Raw genomic sequence first — 16,185 nt, 5'->3', positions numbered from 1 at the left:
GTCGAGGTAGATCCTCTTTCTGCGCGGGCTCGATGAGAGGGCCATTCTTCACATATGAAAATACTACGTCCTTCATTGGCGCCTCATCAAGGCCTAACACTTGCACGAAGAGTGATACCTAAGTCGGCCGCTTGTTTTACGGCACTTTCTACGGTCAATCCATGTGCTTGCCGCAGCTGCTATGATATCGGGGGCATCCGGACCGGCGGCTTGCACTATGAGCGGGGCGATCGATTGTTTACTTTGTTCCCCGAGCTGGGCAACTTCTTTCCCCCTTTCTAATTTTGACTCGGCCTCGTCCTTCAAGGCTTTCTTCTCCGCCAACTCTTTCCTGGTTCTTGAACGCGAGTGCTTGCCTACGAAGTTCACGTAAATAGTCGTCGAGCGGATTCTTCGCGGCTTGGGACGGTGTGTTCAAAAATGACTTAGCCTTGCTTTTCCTTGTCAGAATATCCTGGCTTGGGCTCGCCCTCTATTTTCTTACGGACGCTTGCCTTCCATTTCTCTAAATCAGCAGCCGCGCCCGCCTCGACTTCCTCGGCACTACTTTCCCAAGACCTCCCGGGGAGAGGCTTCGGTGATACCTCCGGTACCTTTGTTTTCTTAGGTACGTAAGGGTCCGGGTTAATAACCCGGGACTGCTTACGCTTCTTCGCCGGAGGTGGATTGGGGGCGGTACCGGTGTCCGATCACCCGCCGGACGAGGAGCTGGGGCGGCGTCGCCGACGTGAATGAGGTGTATTAGGTGAAGCACCACCGCCACCGTCACCGCCACCGTCACCGCCACCGCCACCGCCACCGTCACCGCCACCGCCACCACCACCGCCGTACGGGGGTGGACTTGTTGGCGCCTCGCCTGGAAACTTGATAAATTTCTTCGCCATAGAATGAGCTGGCGCTTGACATCTCCAAGTCTTTTCACCCCTTCGGGTGTAGCAATGTCAATGTCCAGGTCCTCAAACCCTTGGACTATCTCCTCCACCGTGACACGAGCATAGCCATCTTGAATGGGGTTGTTGTGGTGGAGTGCTCCGAGTGGTAAAGCACTGCCGATGGCTACCTTCATGGACATGTTCCCGATAGGATAATACGGATGACATGCTTTCATCTCCTTTATATCGTCCACGGGGTAGCGAGGAGGCTCCGGTGCAGTAACTTCGACCACCAGTCGAGGCTCCGGTGCGGTAATTTCGATCGTCGGTGCACCGGCCGGTGAGGCCTCCGTGGAAGCCACACTTCGCTTCTTCTCCGTCTGCCGGCTTCGAGATCCATTGGATGATCTTCATCTCTGCGCCCGAGCTGCATCTCTTTCGGCGACTAGTACACTCACGGTTTTCTTCATCACATCCATTTCCGTTACCAACTTCGCCACAACATCTGCATCCCGATCCATCTTTCTCTTACGGCTTCAGTAACCGTACGGGTCATCTTCTGCGGGGAACCCTAGTTTCCACGAAATGTCCCCGGGCATGCCTCGTACACGTCCTCCGGTGTTCGGGATTCCCGAGGGCTTTTGTCGGGCGTCGTTCTCTCTGTTGAACTTGATCCTCCCTCTTGAGCATCCCTCATTGCCTCAATAAGGTTTTGGGTGGGTGTAATTATTTTGCCCTGGTAAACACACTCCCCTGTCTCCGGGTTCGGCGATCCCCCATGCCCGTACCACCAGCTTTTGGCCCTTGGGTCCCATCCCTCCGTACTGGACGGATTCCTCGCGCCCTCGGCTCGTTCTCCATCTTCTCCCACTTAGGCTGCCAAAGCGATACCCTCCTGGCCCCATTTTATGATTGTACTCCTTCTTGGCCGCATTTTCCTTATTTTTTTTCGATAGTTCAAGGAACTGCTCCGATTTCTTTTGCTTCACAAATTCTGGCCAATCATGTTGCAGTTTCTCATATTGTCCTTTGAAATCCGGAGTCTTGCCCTGGTTGACAAAGTCATGGGCTAGATTTTGCTTGTATTTCCGGAATGCGTTGGCCATCCTAGAAAGAGCGAACTCGTTTGACTAGCTTGCGCCTCTTCTTGTTTTCCGCAATCTTGTTACCCTCCTCATCGTATTTGCGGTATTCGGAGGTAGAACGAAATGTTCCATAAGCTTGTTGAAGCAATCTTTTTTCTCTCTGTATCGACAAAAGTGAAACCAACACGTGCCTTCTTTGGCTCATTCCACTCCTGGCGGGTGATCGAGACGTTGTCTCTAACAACGGCTCCGCATTGAGCCGACAAACTTGGTGGCGTTCTTGCTTGGGCTCCAGCGGCCTGCCGGTTGCTTCGTCGACAACATCGATGGTGCATGTTTCTCCTGCTTTCATCGTCTTGGTTGCGCCACGCTTTGACGACGACGTACTCGATTTTTCGACGATCCGGCCGAGGGCTAAAATAAGAAAGAGAGTCGCGCGCGTTAGTACACACACATTTATTCAAATCAGTTAGTTGTATCACCAGACGCTCAATATGTATATATATATATATACCTCGGCGCCGGAGGTGGTTGCTACTTCCAATTGAAGATCGTCGTTTATCGACGTTTCTTCGGCATCATGCAACTGGCTGACGGCGCCCTTCATCTTCACACTCAAGGTTCGGATAAGAAGCGATATCATCTTCTTCTTCTCCGGTCGGCACAAAAGGAATATCGCCTTTTATGATGCCGAACATATGGTCTTCGACGTCCGGATCATAGTTGTCCGAGAATCGGGTCAGCTCTATGGTCCGCCATATGTCGATCCTGAAAACATGTAGTCAAAACAAATTAATTAAGTGAAGAAGGGGCGGTGGCGGTGGCGAAAGGGCGGTGGCAAAAGGAGGGGGCCGGCGAGCTGGAAGGGGTGGGAGAGGGTGTCGCGGAAGAGCGCGAGACGGGGCGGTAGACGACGGCGTCACGGAGAGGGAGGCGAGGACAACACACACATAACCCTCGCCGCCCCCTGATCTCGATCCCAAAAAAAACACCGCGCGTATGCGGAGGGGGCGACGAGGGGCTCGCTCCCCCCTCAGTATACGCGCGCGGTGGCGGTGGTGAAAGGGCGGTGGCGAAAGGGCGGTGGCGGTGCCGAGGACACATAACCCTCGCCGCCCCCTCTCGATCCCAAAAAAAACACCGCGCGTATACGGAGGGGCGACGAGAGCGCTGCCCCCTCGATCCGTATACGCGCGGCGGTGTGGTTAAGTTATGTGTCCTCGGCGCCCTAGTGCGTGTGTGGCACGCGCGGCGGTGGTTAAGTTTTGTTTTTTGAATTTGTAACTAAGTTTTTTTTTAGTTTTTTGAATTGTTACTAAGTTCTTCTTCACATATAATACACGTTTAAAATTTAATTAAGTTACATTTACAATTTTAATTAAAAAAACTTAGTTACAATTAAAAAAAACCAAAAAAAAACCAAAAAACTCTCTGGTTCTCTCGCTCTCCTCTCCTCTCTGGTTCTCTCTGCTGCCGAGCGGGGCGCACCCGCGCGCGCGTGCGCGGCGAGGGCGCCGGCGGTGCGCGTGCGGCGACGACGGCCGGGAGAGGGCGCGCGGCAGCGGCGAGGGGACACTCGCGGGGGAAGCGGCGAGGGGCGGCGGCGGTGCCGTCGTGTCTCCATCGTCGCGTCGCGGCGGCGCGCGGCAGGAGAGCGGCGGCCGGGGAGGGGAGGGCAGCCGGGGCCGGGGCTCGATCGATTAGCGCGCGCGGACGGGAGGGCAGCAACACATACGGCGGCGTGTTCGGCGACGGACGACGGCGGCGACGGCGGCGTCTGAGAGGATTCGATCTCCGCGCGCGCAGCCTGACGGTTCGAGGAGAAGAAGAAGAACTGGCCAGCCGTTCGCGCCCGCGAGTATTTATAGCGCCACCCCTTTAGTCGCGGTTGGGGAGCCGACCCGCGACTAAAGGGTACCCTTTAGTCGCGGGTCGCCAGACCAGCCGCGACTAAAGGCTTTTTTCGCCGGGTTTTTCGTTCCCGCGCGCACAGACCTTTAGTCGCGGTTGGCGAGGCCAACCGCGACTAAAGGTATTTTTCAAATTACTTTTTGTTTTTCAAAATGTTAAAAATACAGAAAAACTCAGAAAAATAAAACTAATTCATTTCAAAATCATAAAATACAAATAATATATCAAAAATTTCAGAAAAATAAAACTAATTCAATTCAAAATGTTTAAAATACATATAATATAACAATAAATTCAGAAAAATAAAACTAATTCATTTCAAAATCATAAAATACAAATAATATATCAAAAATTTCAGAAAAATAAAACTAATTCAATTCAAAATGTTTAAAATACATATAATATATCAATAAATTCAGAAAAATAAAACTAATTCATTTCAAAATCATAAAATACAAATAATATATCAAAAATTTCAGAAAAATAAAACTAATTCAATTCAAAATGTTTAAAATACATATAATATATCAATAAATTCAGAAAAATAAAACTAATTCATTTCAAAATCATAAAATACAAATAATATATCAAAAATTTCAGAAAAATAAAACTAATTCAATTCAAAATGTTTAAAATACATATAATATATCAAAAAATTCATAAAAATAAAACTAATTCAATTCAAAATGTTTAAAATACATATAATATATCAAAAAATTAAGAAAAATAAAACTAATTCAATTCAAAATTTTAAAAATACAAATTATAAAAAATTCATAAAAATAAAACTAATTCAATTCAAAAGTTCGTTGGCCCCCTCTTCCCGCCTCTTTCCGCCGACCCCCTCTTCCCTCCTCGTCTTCCCGCCATTTCTTCCCTGTCTTCCCTCCTCTTTCTTCCCGCCAATTGTTTCCCGCCAATTTCTTCCGGCCTCTTTCTTCCCGCCAATTTTTTCCCGCCAATTTCTTCCCGCCACTTTCTCCCCGCCTCTTTCTTCCCGCCTCCTGTCTTCCCGCTCCCATTTTTCCCGCCATTTGTCACTACATATAGGTAGCCCGGCTTGGCCAGCATCACATCTCTACAATCTCTCATCACTCTCTCATGGCTTCCACCGCACCCACTCTAACCTACCGGCGGGTGGAGGAGCTTTGCGCCTCGAACTACCCTTGCCCTCCGGGCTACCGCGTCCCTGCCGGCCGGAGCCTAAGCGCCGGCGGCGTGCCGGTCCCTCCCGTCCCTCGAGGTGCTGCGCGCCGGGCGGCCATCACGAACCACTACTACCTCGACCTCACGCCGGAGCAACGGATGAATCCGCCGGCATCCCGATAACCGGCATACTTGGGACGCCTTCTTCATCAATCGGCGTGAGAGGGCGCTCGCCGAGTATGAGGAGGACGGTCCCGCCTCCCGGAAACTTCCACGAGGCCGGCCGTCGGCTATGGTGGTACGGCCGGACTCCGCGAGCGTCATGGACTACATCACGGCCGGCGATATCCCCCGCCTGCGCTACCCTCGGTTCGAGCCACGAGCGCCGCCCGACGGCGGCCGACGACGGCAGCGGCGACGACGCCGGCAACTTAGAAGGCGACGACTACCGGTACAACGGCGGCGGCTATGAAGACTACGAGTATGCATATTATACGCCTAGGCGGGAGTATGACTAAATCACTCCAAATTTCATGTATGCGGGAGTATGACTTAGTCACTCCAAATTTCCTATATGCGGGAGTATGACTTAGTCACTCCAAATTTCATGTATCATCGGTGCTATCTCGAGTCAATTGAATCATTCGAAAATGGACACCAAACACATCACGGGTAATATAATTCACATGATTCATTCAACAAAGTTTGGTACAATAAATTATTACACATCATTTCTTCCCTTGTGTCCCTGCTTGCTTACGATTGTGCCGTATCCATGGAGCATCCTCATCATTTAACTTAATGCTTGGGTCGGTGTTCACTTTGAAGGGCGGAATTTCAGCAAACATATTATAATCTTCCGACATGTCTGTCTTGTCCTCCACTCCCACGATGTTTCTTTTCCCTGAAAGAACAATGTGGCGCTTTGGATCATCGCATGATGTACTTGATCGTTTTCTTATCTTTCCGTTTCCTCGGTTTGCTACTCATGTCCTTCACATAGAAAACCTGAGCGACATCTTTCGCTAGGACGAATGGTTCGTCAAGATAACCAAGATTGTTGAAATCCACCATTGTCATTCCGTATTGCTTGGTCCACCTTTACCCCACCTCCTGTTAGCTTGAACCATTTGCACCGGAACAAAGGGACCCTAAAGGAGGGTCCATAGTCAAGTTCCCATATCTCCTCTATGTAACCATAATATGTGACCTTTTGCCCATTCTCGGTTCGTTGCATCAAAGCGGACACCACTTGTTTTGGTTGGTGCTCTTTTTATCTTGGGCGATCGTGTAAAATGTATTCCCATTTATCTCGTACCCTTGGAAAGTCGTTATAGTCGAAGATGGTGTCTTGGCCAACATGTACGAGCTGATCTACAACCTTATTGTCACTCATTAAATGTTTTCTCAACCAAGCTGCCGAAAGTCTCCATGTGGGCCTTCCTAATCCGGGATTCGGGCTTCCCGGGGTTGTCCGAGCGTAAAATATTCTTGTGTTTCTCAAAGTACGGAGCCACCAAGCTGGAATTGGTCGAAGCTGTGTGGTGTGCTTCGGTCGGAGAATGGCCGTCCATACATATCATTGATTTCCTTCCGATCGTGCCTTTTCCACTTAGTCTCCCCTCGTGCCGCGATTGAGGAAGACCAATCGGCTTAAGGTCGGGAACAAAGTCAACACAAAACTCAATTACCTCCTCATTTCCATAGCCCTTGGCGATGCTTCCTTCTGGCCTAGCACGGTTACGAACATATTTCTTTAATACTCCCATGAACCTCTCGAAGGGGAACATATTGTGTAGAAATACGGGACCGAGAATGGAAATCTCATCGACTAGGTGAACCGGGAGGTGCGTCATAATATTGAAGAAGGATGGCGGGAACACCAACTCGAAACCGACAAGACATTAGATCACATCGTTACGTAACCGTGGTAGAACTTCCGGATTGATTACCTTCGAGAGATTGCATTGAGGAATGCACATAGCTTCACAATGGCTACTCGAACATTTTCCGGCAGGAGCCCCTCAAAGCAATCGGAAGCAATTGCGTCATAATCACGTGGCGGTCGTGAGACTTCGGGTTTTGGAACTTTTTCTCCGCCATGTTTATTATTCCCTTTATATTGGACGAGAATCTCGACGGGACCTTCATACTTGCTCGGGCATTCAAAAAAGATGACCTTCTCTTCTTTGGTCGGAGCGTAGGCGGCACGACCTTGAAACCGTTCCGGATGCTTGTCATCGGGGTCTTTCAAACTTTCGTCGGTCCTGCCGTGCTTCCTTTGTATCATTTGACTTCCCATACACGCCCAAGAAGCTTAGGATGTTCACGCAAATATTCTTCGTAACGTGCATCACGTCGATTGCGGAGCGGACTTCTAGGACTTTCCAATATTCTAGCTCCCGGAATATAGATTTCTTCTTCCACATGGCTACGTGCCCGTCGGCTCCCTTCGGAACCGATTGTCCGCCAGGACCCTTTCCAAAGATGACTTTCAAACCCTTGACCATATCAAATACCTCAGCACCGGTGTGTTCCGCGAGGCTTCGGCCGGTGATCTGCCTTGCCGTTGTAATGCTTGCCTTTCTTTCTTCTTGGATGACCTTTCGGAAGAAATCGACGATGCCCAAGGTACACGTTCTTCTTACAATTTGGCAAATGTACACTTTCGAGTCTCATGTAAGCGGTGCGTGCATGCATTGTATCCCTTATTTGACAGTCCCGAAAGGTTACTAAGAGCAGAGCCAATCGTTGATGGTTACGAAAAGCAACGCTCGTAGGTCAAATTCCTCTTCTTTGTGCTCATCCCACACACGGACACCAGGTCTGCCCCACAGCCTGTAAAAGTTCATCAACTAATGGCCTTAGGTACACATCGATGTCGTTGCCGGGTTGCTTCGGACCTTGGATGAGCACTCGGCATCATAATGAACTTCCGCTTCATGCACAACCAAGGAGGAAGGTTGTAGATGCATAGAGTCACGGGCCGGGTACTATGGCTGGAGCTCTGCTCGCCAAAAGGATTCATGCCATCCGTACTTAGACCAAATCTTATGTTCCTTGCGTCGACTGCAAAATCTTTGAACTCTCTGTCGATCTTTCTCCATTGCGTTCCATCTGCGGGGTGTCTCAACTCCCCGTCCGACTTACGGTCCTCTTTGTGCCATCGCAATAACTTGGCATGCTCTTTGTTCCTGAACAGACGTTTCAACCGTGGTATTATAGGATTATACCACATCACCTTGGCGGGAACCCTCTTCCTGGGTTTCTGGCCCTCAACATCGTCACCAGGGTCATCGCCTCTGATCTTATAACGCAATGCGGTGCATACCGGGCATTCATTCAAATTCTCGTATTCACCGCGGTAGAGGATGCGATCGTTGATGCATGCATGTATCTTCGGAACCTCTAAACCTAGAGGGCAGACAACCTTCTTTGCTTCGTACGTAGTGGCGGGCAACTCGTTATTCTTTGGAAACATATTCTTCAACATTTTCGGCAAGTTTTCAAATGCCGAGTCAGCTACACCTGCTGTGCCTTCCATCTCGGCAAATCCGAGTAGTGCAGCCCGGCTTTTTCGGACCATCATCGCATCCGGGGTACAGCGCCTTCCTGTGATCCTCTAACATGCGATCCAAATTCTCCCTCTCTTTTTCAGTTTCGCGAGCGTCTCCGTGCATCAGCAATGGTCCGACCAAGATCATCAACGGGATCATCACGTGCCTCTTCTTCACCTTCCCCTTCACCTTCGAGCATCCTCCATGAAAGTATCACCGAAATGAGAAAGATAGCTTTCATCATTGAAATCATCCCCTTCTTCAGCTTCTTCCATTATAACCCCGCTTTCTCCATGGTTGGTCCAACAATTATAGCTTGGCATGAAACCGTGCCGAAGCGGGTGCATGTGAACATCTCTTGAGGAAGAGTAACCCTTCCGATTCTTACACTTAACACATGGACGGATAACAAAACCCCCACTGCTTGTTCGCATTAGCCACTACGAGGAAATCTTTCAAACCCGTACTGAACTCGCCGGAGAGTCGGTTACCGTACATCCATTGCCGATTCATCTGCATTATTATAATATAAAATATATAATTAACCATCATGCATTTGTTAAACTAACTAGCTACAAACAATATAAATTAAACAATTAATGAACTACACACACATGCATATTTTATCAATGACACATATCAAAGGTTCAAGTTGCTAACCGCGATCGAGGAGGAAAAAATAAATGAGAAAGCTCAAGTGTGACTCCAACACTTCATATCATGTTTGTTTCATGCTCTTGGGGCATTTCATCAAACACCTTATGTGCATAAGAGGAACCAAAAGCAAACCTAACACTCACTTGTGAAGTTTGTGAAGAGAATGGCTCCAAATGGCTAAGTGTTGGCTGCTTGGATGGGTATATATGGGGAGGGGCTTTAGTCCCGGTTGGCTCGGCCAACCGCGACTAAAGGCCTTCGGAGCACCTTTGGTCGCGGTTGGGCTGGCCAACCGCGACTAAAACCCCCACGTGCACCAGCTGGCCACCGTGCGCCCTGGGCCCAGGACTTTGGTCGCGGTTCGCCACACGAACCGCGACTAAAGGCCCCATTAGTCGCGGTTCCTTTACCTTCGCGACTTATGGGGCTTCCCGGAAGCCTGTTTTTCTACCAGTGAAGTTTCTAATAGTATGATTTTTTGATATATATTCTATATTTTGTTGACCAAATTGTTAGTTAAAGTTTTTTCTCGAAAAGCGTAATACCCTGTAAACCGGTATGGAGTATTTTAATCAAGGTTCAAATAATGGGGATGCATGTGATACGGTATATTCGAAAGTGCAGTACTTCTACTCCATAAATGCATCACATAAGGCAATCAATATGATATAAAAAAAACTATCTTTATAAAATACCATGATGGTTCCTCTCAGCATTGGTCTAGTTTTTTGCTCCGTCTCAAAAAAATAAAAAAACTCGGTCCAGACATATTATTACACACAGATTAAATTGCCTCGCCTAGCTCGGTTAGCTATACTCCAGTCTATTATTCCACCTCATGAGACATAGTAGTACCAGTCAGTCAGTGTGACCGTGGCCCGCCGAAGATCGGTCTCATGAACCTGTCGTCGAACTTCCTCCAGTGGATGTGCACCGTGTGCACGGGTCTCTCCAGCAGCATCGATATGCTCCTCTTGGCTTGAATGAAGCCGCTTCCACTCCCCGACGCATCCTCGTCCGAGAGAAATGGCAGGATGAAGTCGTCCTTCGGGGAGTTGCTCCCCGTGCTGTGGCCGCCTTTTGTCGCCTCCTCCCCGTGCCGATGATGCGGGAGCATCGCGCTTATCAGAGGCCTTGTCAGGAAACCAAACACCTGAAAAAATGACGGGGAATATGTCTCTTTCAGTTTCCAGGGTTTTTTTTTTTTGCGAAAAGTTTCCAGGTTTCCAAAACCTTTCACTCGTAGGAATATCTCATTCCGAATATTGCGGGGCCTGGCGAGATACTTACCAGAGTTGTGAAAAACACTACAACGATTGTACTGGTGATGATGGCTGCATGGACGGGATCCACCGTTACACCTGAAAACGTGAACTGAAAACATGCATGCATGTTAAACAGATCTATATTAGTGCCGTGCGCCCAAATGAGGAGTACCTATACCTGATTATATGCTAGCGCGATTGAAACGGCACCTCTCATGAGCCCAGCCCACCAGATCACAACCTTTAACCGATAGACGAATTTATTCAGTGGATGTTCTACCAGGTCTAGACATGATTAAGTGAAGGAATATATAACTGGTTCAGAAACAAACCTGGTGCTTGAAAGTGATGGGTGCTTTCTCAGAATTCCCAGTTAGGAAATTTGACAGAATGGATAGAGGGAAAACAAATGCGGCACGACCCAGCAAAATGAGTGAGATGATGATACCGAAGATACCAAGTGATGTCTTGAAGCTAGGGAAAATAAGAAAATTAGGCTTTAAGGTTGTAAGTTGGGGGAAATGCTGAATTCTTTGGGCGAACAAAAAAATTGGGCTTGTTGCTTACCCTGCCTTTGTTATCTTCCACTTATCCATGTCAAGGGCATCCATTCCAACATAAAGAAAGATAAATGTCTCGGCGATGAACGATAATGTCGCGAATATGTGCCTGCAGTTACATCAATTGCATTATATTATGTCTGTCAATATAATTTTCACAGGAAAGTAAATTACCAAAATAAAACAAACTAGTTAACAGTTGCTCTGATGGCCATGCAGACAATTTAGTAACGCTTAAGCAATATAGTTGTAGCACCTTGTCGTGATTCGAGAGCTCTCTGTTACATTATGCCATGCGTAATGGGACATGACGATGCCGCAAAAGAAAACAGTCAAAATCCCACTCAGATTTAGAAACTGCGAAAACGAGCGTATCGTCAGGTGCATTGCTGAAGAACATATAAAACTGAACATACTTCAACTACAATGGACTTACTTCCGCCAGCATATACGATAAATAAGCCATGAGAGCCATTAAGGCTACCTCCCGGTCAGTCGAGTGCCTAGAAAATAAAGGGAAAGCATTACAAATATAATGAGCAAAAGATGAACCAAATGAAATTATGACCTGGTAGCTTTCTACTCACCTACCAAAATATAGTGCTCTGAGAACATAAGCAGTCGACAGTCCAATCTGGTTCCATTTTAAAAATAAATAAAGGTGCAAAATTATTTAGTGCCACGATTATGTAAAATATGTACAACAGTAATCATAAATACCACAGATTTGAGATTTTAAAAACATACTGTCCTTACCGTAGCTCCAAGGATAGTACTAGTTGCAAATAGGTAGAGGAAATCTGCGATAACTTTTAGCACCACCCCTCCTTTGAGTCTAGTGATATCAATATTCTTTATGGCGTTGAATAGGACCACTGACGTTGCATCATTGACGACTCCTTCTCCAAACACTAAGCTGTACAACCTTGGAGTCTCGTCTTGGCTTATGACCTGAATTTTGGCACGCGAAATGGAACACATTCGTCAAAATACAGATACTTGGGGAAAACACTCATAAGTCAGAATTTAAGTGCCCAACGGACCTGGAGCGTGCACACGGTGTCTGTCGAAGAAAATATGACTCCCAGTGCTAGAATTGCAAATCAGATGAGCAGTACTTAATTGGAAGCAATATAAGAAGAAGAAGAGGCAAACATTCCTAGATAAAGAAATGCAAACCTAGATAATCCACCACGTCAAGTTTTCCGAAACCAACTTTTGGGAAGAGCCAGTAGCAACCTGATCCCAAGAAATAGGATATTCAGCAAGAGATAACCAATGTAATGAACAAAAATAACTTCCTTAAAAATAAAAAATTGGTTACCGATGCAGAAAGAGTGTTAAGGCGACAAAAACTGGATCAATGATCGACCGAGACAAATCTATTCCATAACATCCACGTAGATGTCACTAATAGGAAATTGCCATTTTTAGGGGAAGCTGTTTCATGTTCATGGATAATAGCACAAAACTTTTTTTTTGGTGTACCTCACACTGTGAATAATCCACCTAGTGTTAATCCGGGAGAAAAAAGCAGGAATGTGCACCTTCCTCCATGTACTAACAAAATCGTGTCTCCAGTCCACTCATAAAAAATTCGTTTAGTGCCACTCGGTTTTAGCAGCTTAGTCCATATATACTAGTCGTTTACTCCACTAAATTTTGCCACTCATGTAAAATTGGTTTATTTTCCAAGATTGCAAATTCACTATTGTTGTAACACATGCATGGGCAAGTAACATATGCAGGAAAATGTGAAACAATTTGCAAAGTATATACCTGCAGAAACGATGGAAACAGAGATGAAAACCCCTAAGACCCCGAAGGACATGATGGTGAGGAAATTATGGAAGAACTGCTTCTTCTTCACCTGGAAACTGCAAATTGATCAAGAAGAAGAGCCATGAACCGACTCATCCAACAGACGCACTCACTGTTGCTCAATTATTACTTGAATACATGGCATAATGAATATATACTAGAGCATGTGTGCCCCATGCGTTACTACTCGAAAGGGCCGGGTGCGCTCCTCCCACACCCAGGGGCGGAGCTCTTTGGGCTTACCCTGATGCACATGCATTAGGGTCCAAGACTGTTTTTTCTAATACTTTTGAGCTCAAACAAAGGCATCAGGGAGGCAGAAATTCAACAAGAGAAGGCTGCAAGCTTGAACATGCATCAGGATATTTTTTCTCTCTGGCTCCGGCCCTGCTCACACCCACACTGACAGGTGGGCTAATAACACATTTGGCCAGTTCGACGCCCAGAGCTCTCTATTTCTACTGAGCTTAGAGCATCTCCAAGGGCACCCTCCATATTTTGTTTGAAATTGTCTGCCGTGGACATGATTTGGGGGCCAAAATGGCCGTCGTCCGCGCGAACGCTTCTCCCCGCGCCCAATGGGGCCTGCCAAATCCCATCCACGCGCTGATTTTTTGGCCTTTTGACTATTTTTGAATTTTTTTGCCCTTTTAAATAATTTCAACATCACTCATAGTCTCAACCTCAAACATAGTTCAACATAAAGAACAAATATCAAATTCAAACACCCGACATCAGGCATACTACCAACTCCAAAGGACAACAAATCCCATAGTTTGAACAAGCTTATGAATTGATTAATCTTGTCGATTAATGATTGCTTTCTTCTTTTTCTCGTCCTCCTCAAATCATGCCCTTGTCACGTCGTCCATGCATCTAAAATCGTGAGCTCATCTTCCTAGTTTGTGAATGACCCGGTCCTCTTGGCGTAGTGTGATGCATTTGAGTTCATGTGCTCAAGCTCAAGCTCAACTTCAAACAAGCCCTCTCCTGCACTATCAAGCTCACTTTGCTCACTGCACTGCTCACCACCTTTCTCATTACCTTGCCCATCACAATGCCCACCACCAATCCCATCACCATGCCCACCACCATGCCCACCACCTTGCATACCACCAATCCCATCACCATGCCCATCTTGAACACCAACAAGGCCACCACCATGCGCACCTTGCGTACCATGCACAACACCTTGCATATCTTGCTGATGACCTTGTCCATATTCGTTGATCATTTCTTGCTCCACTTCATCCTTGTAGTATGCCGAGTTCGCCGGCGTCAATCCGGCAAACACATGGTGGGCATCCGGCGCCAAGGCCATCGTCGACAGCCCATCGAAGAGGTTCCAGCCATCGGGTGTGCCGCGCACAATGGGCACCCACACCAACGCCGACGAGTCAACGAGGGCGCGCGTAGGGGAAGTTGAGGTAAAGATTGGCCGGCGCCGGGCAAAGGACGCCGAGTCGCCAAACTCCGGGGGACTCACTGCGGAAAGACAAGCGGCTCGGCGCTCGGCGGCAGCACATAGGCCGGCATGTAGCCATACGGCGGCAGCGGATGCGTCATGCTCTGCGGCGGCCGGTTGCCGGAGGTTTGGTTCGCGAACCGCGGACACCACATAGGGGCGGCCGTTAGAGGCAGTTTCGGCCCAAGCGTCGTCCGCACGAATAGATTAGGACAGATGGGGGGCGGTTTAGGGATTGGAAGGATAAGTACCCGGCGTTGAAGATGATGGGCGGGAGGACGTAGTTGAAGAAGAGCTGCTCGTCGAACCGGAGGATGCGCGAGTTCTTGCCTTTGCTTAGCAGGAATATGAATGCCCCAACGATGCACCCCTGCGTGCCAAGAAAATCAGACAGCTCGGTGCTAGTACCTGTTATGGCGACCTCTCCCAGAAATTAACATGATGGATGGAGATGGAAGCGTACGATGATCAGGGCGGTGATGGACTCGTTGACCCATTTGTTCTCCTCGAGCAGGTGGCCGGCGACCAGGCACAGGCACAGCACCGCCGTAAACACGCAGATGGAGAACACCGTGCCACCGTCGCCGCCGCTCCCGCCGGTCGACACCGCGACGGCCACCTCCTCCCACACCGCCGCCGCCATGCGCACCTAGCCCTGTTTCCTTCCGACCACTCAATTCACTGCTTCAGACTGGATGGTTTGATCAGATCCACCGCTCTGCTCTGATTTGCATTTTCCATGCACGAAGCGCTCTGTCTTTTTGAGTGACGCCTGACTTTGGCGGGAGCGGCGGCAAGTAGCGGGTGCGGGCTTCGATGCAGAGGAGCCACGCGTGGCGGCCGGATGTGGCGAGCTGGTGCCACGCCTGGGTTCCGGACGGAGTTAGAGGTCACTGACGACACTGCTGCCTGGGGGCCACTGTGTTGCGCGGCAGCAAAATGTCCGATATGCCAATTACGGGATGTACATGCACCGTATTCGTTAACAAGAACAAAAACGGGAAACGCATCAATGGTGGACCACATAATGAATTTTTGTGCATATCTATCAAGACGCTCAGCCTGATTTCAAAATTATCCACAGTTTTATATATTATTTTCATTGTAAACTGATGAGTCTTCTTCCGTAACTTTTCATTTACGAGTGCGAGAGTTAAAAGACATGAAAATTTTCAATTCTCTACGCCGTCTAGGAGATAGATACTATAAAATATTTTCAGAAACAAGAAAATCAGAAAAATCTTTCTCTCTATTCACTACCATTTTGCATTCTCGATTTCTATTATAGTTTTTTTTCTTATTTAATGCAATGTGTTTTCATATTTTTTTGATAAAGAGAATATATTAATATCGTCAAGATACTAATTACACATAGCCTCTACATTAATGAAGTGTCATAATGGCAATACGGAGGCACATAGCTAAAAAGAGAGAGAAAAATTACAGAAAAGAAAAGTCTAGTTATAGTGTTTATTCCTTATAATAGGGGACCAAACAGCACGAAGACAGCACCGGAAATCCATCTTCTCAAAAACAACGTCTTCAAAAAGGAAAAAATGCACAAGTGTTGACATCGTCCTGATCATAGATCATAAGTTTTCACTTAGGAGAAAGTCTGCAATCACAAATAATGCCTTCAACAAGGTCATTATTAGATACAACCAATTAAGGCCAGCCCTAGGGTTTCACACTGCAAGTTTAGACTATGAATGACTCGAAGCACCATTACTAGTCCTCATATCACGGCCTCCATGCCATTCTCCACGACTGATTTCAACATGAGACTAAAGACATGTCACATGATGACAATAGATTGCAAATCTTCGCAACGCTCACTCTAAAACCA

General features: G+C 47.5%; 1 protein-coding gene across 1 annotated transcript; it reads right to left on the bottom strand.

Annotated features, from left to right (window-relative positions):
• Nucleotides 1–10,090: 10,090 nt before the first annotated feature.
• LOC124648489 (sodium/hydrogen exchanger 4-like) lies at nucleotides 10,091–14,982 on the bottom strand. The gene is made up of 14 exons (XM_047188252.1): nucleotides 14,803–14,982; nucleotides 14,591–14,709; nucleotides 12,833–12,930; nucleotides 12,233–12,292; nucleotides 12,097–12,143; nucleotides 11,810–12,004; nucleotides 11,641–11,687; nucleotides 11,490–11,556; nucleotides 11,310–11,410; nucleotides 11,061–11,162; nucleotides 10,826–10,967; nucleotides 10,672–10,734; nucleotides 10,519–10,602; nucleotides 10,091–10,381 (listed from the first exon to the last, which is right to left on the bottom strand). Exons 1-14 carry the CDS (start codon nucleotides 14,980–14,982, stop codon nucleotides 10,091–10,093), a joined length of 1,596 nt encoding a protein of 531 aa, XP_047044208.1.
• Between the last annotated feature and the right edge of the window lie 1,203 nt (nucleotides 14,983–16,185).

The sequence above is a fragment of the Lolium rigidum genome, chromosome 1 (assembly GCF_022539505.1).
Source record: "Lolium rigidum isolate FL_2022 chromosome 1, APGP_CSIRO_Lrig_0.1, whole genome shotgun sequence".
In the NCBI taxonomy this organism is placed as follows: domain Eukaryota; kingdom Viridiplantae; phylum Streptophyta; class Magnoliopsida; order Poales; family Poaceae; genus Lolium; species Lolium rigidum.
The sequence above is the reverse complement of the archived record's forward strand: the minus strand, read 5'-3'. Positions and strand labels throughout refer to the sequence as shown.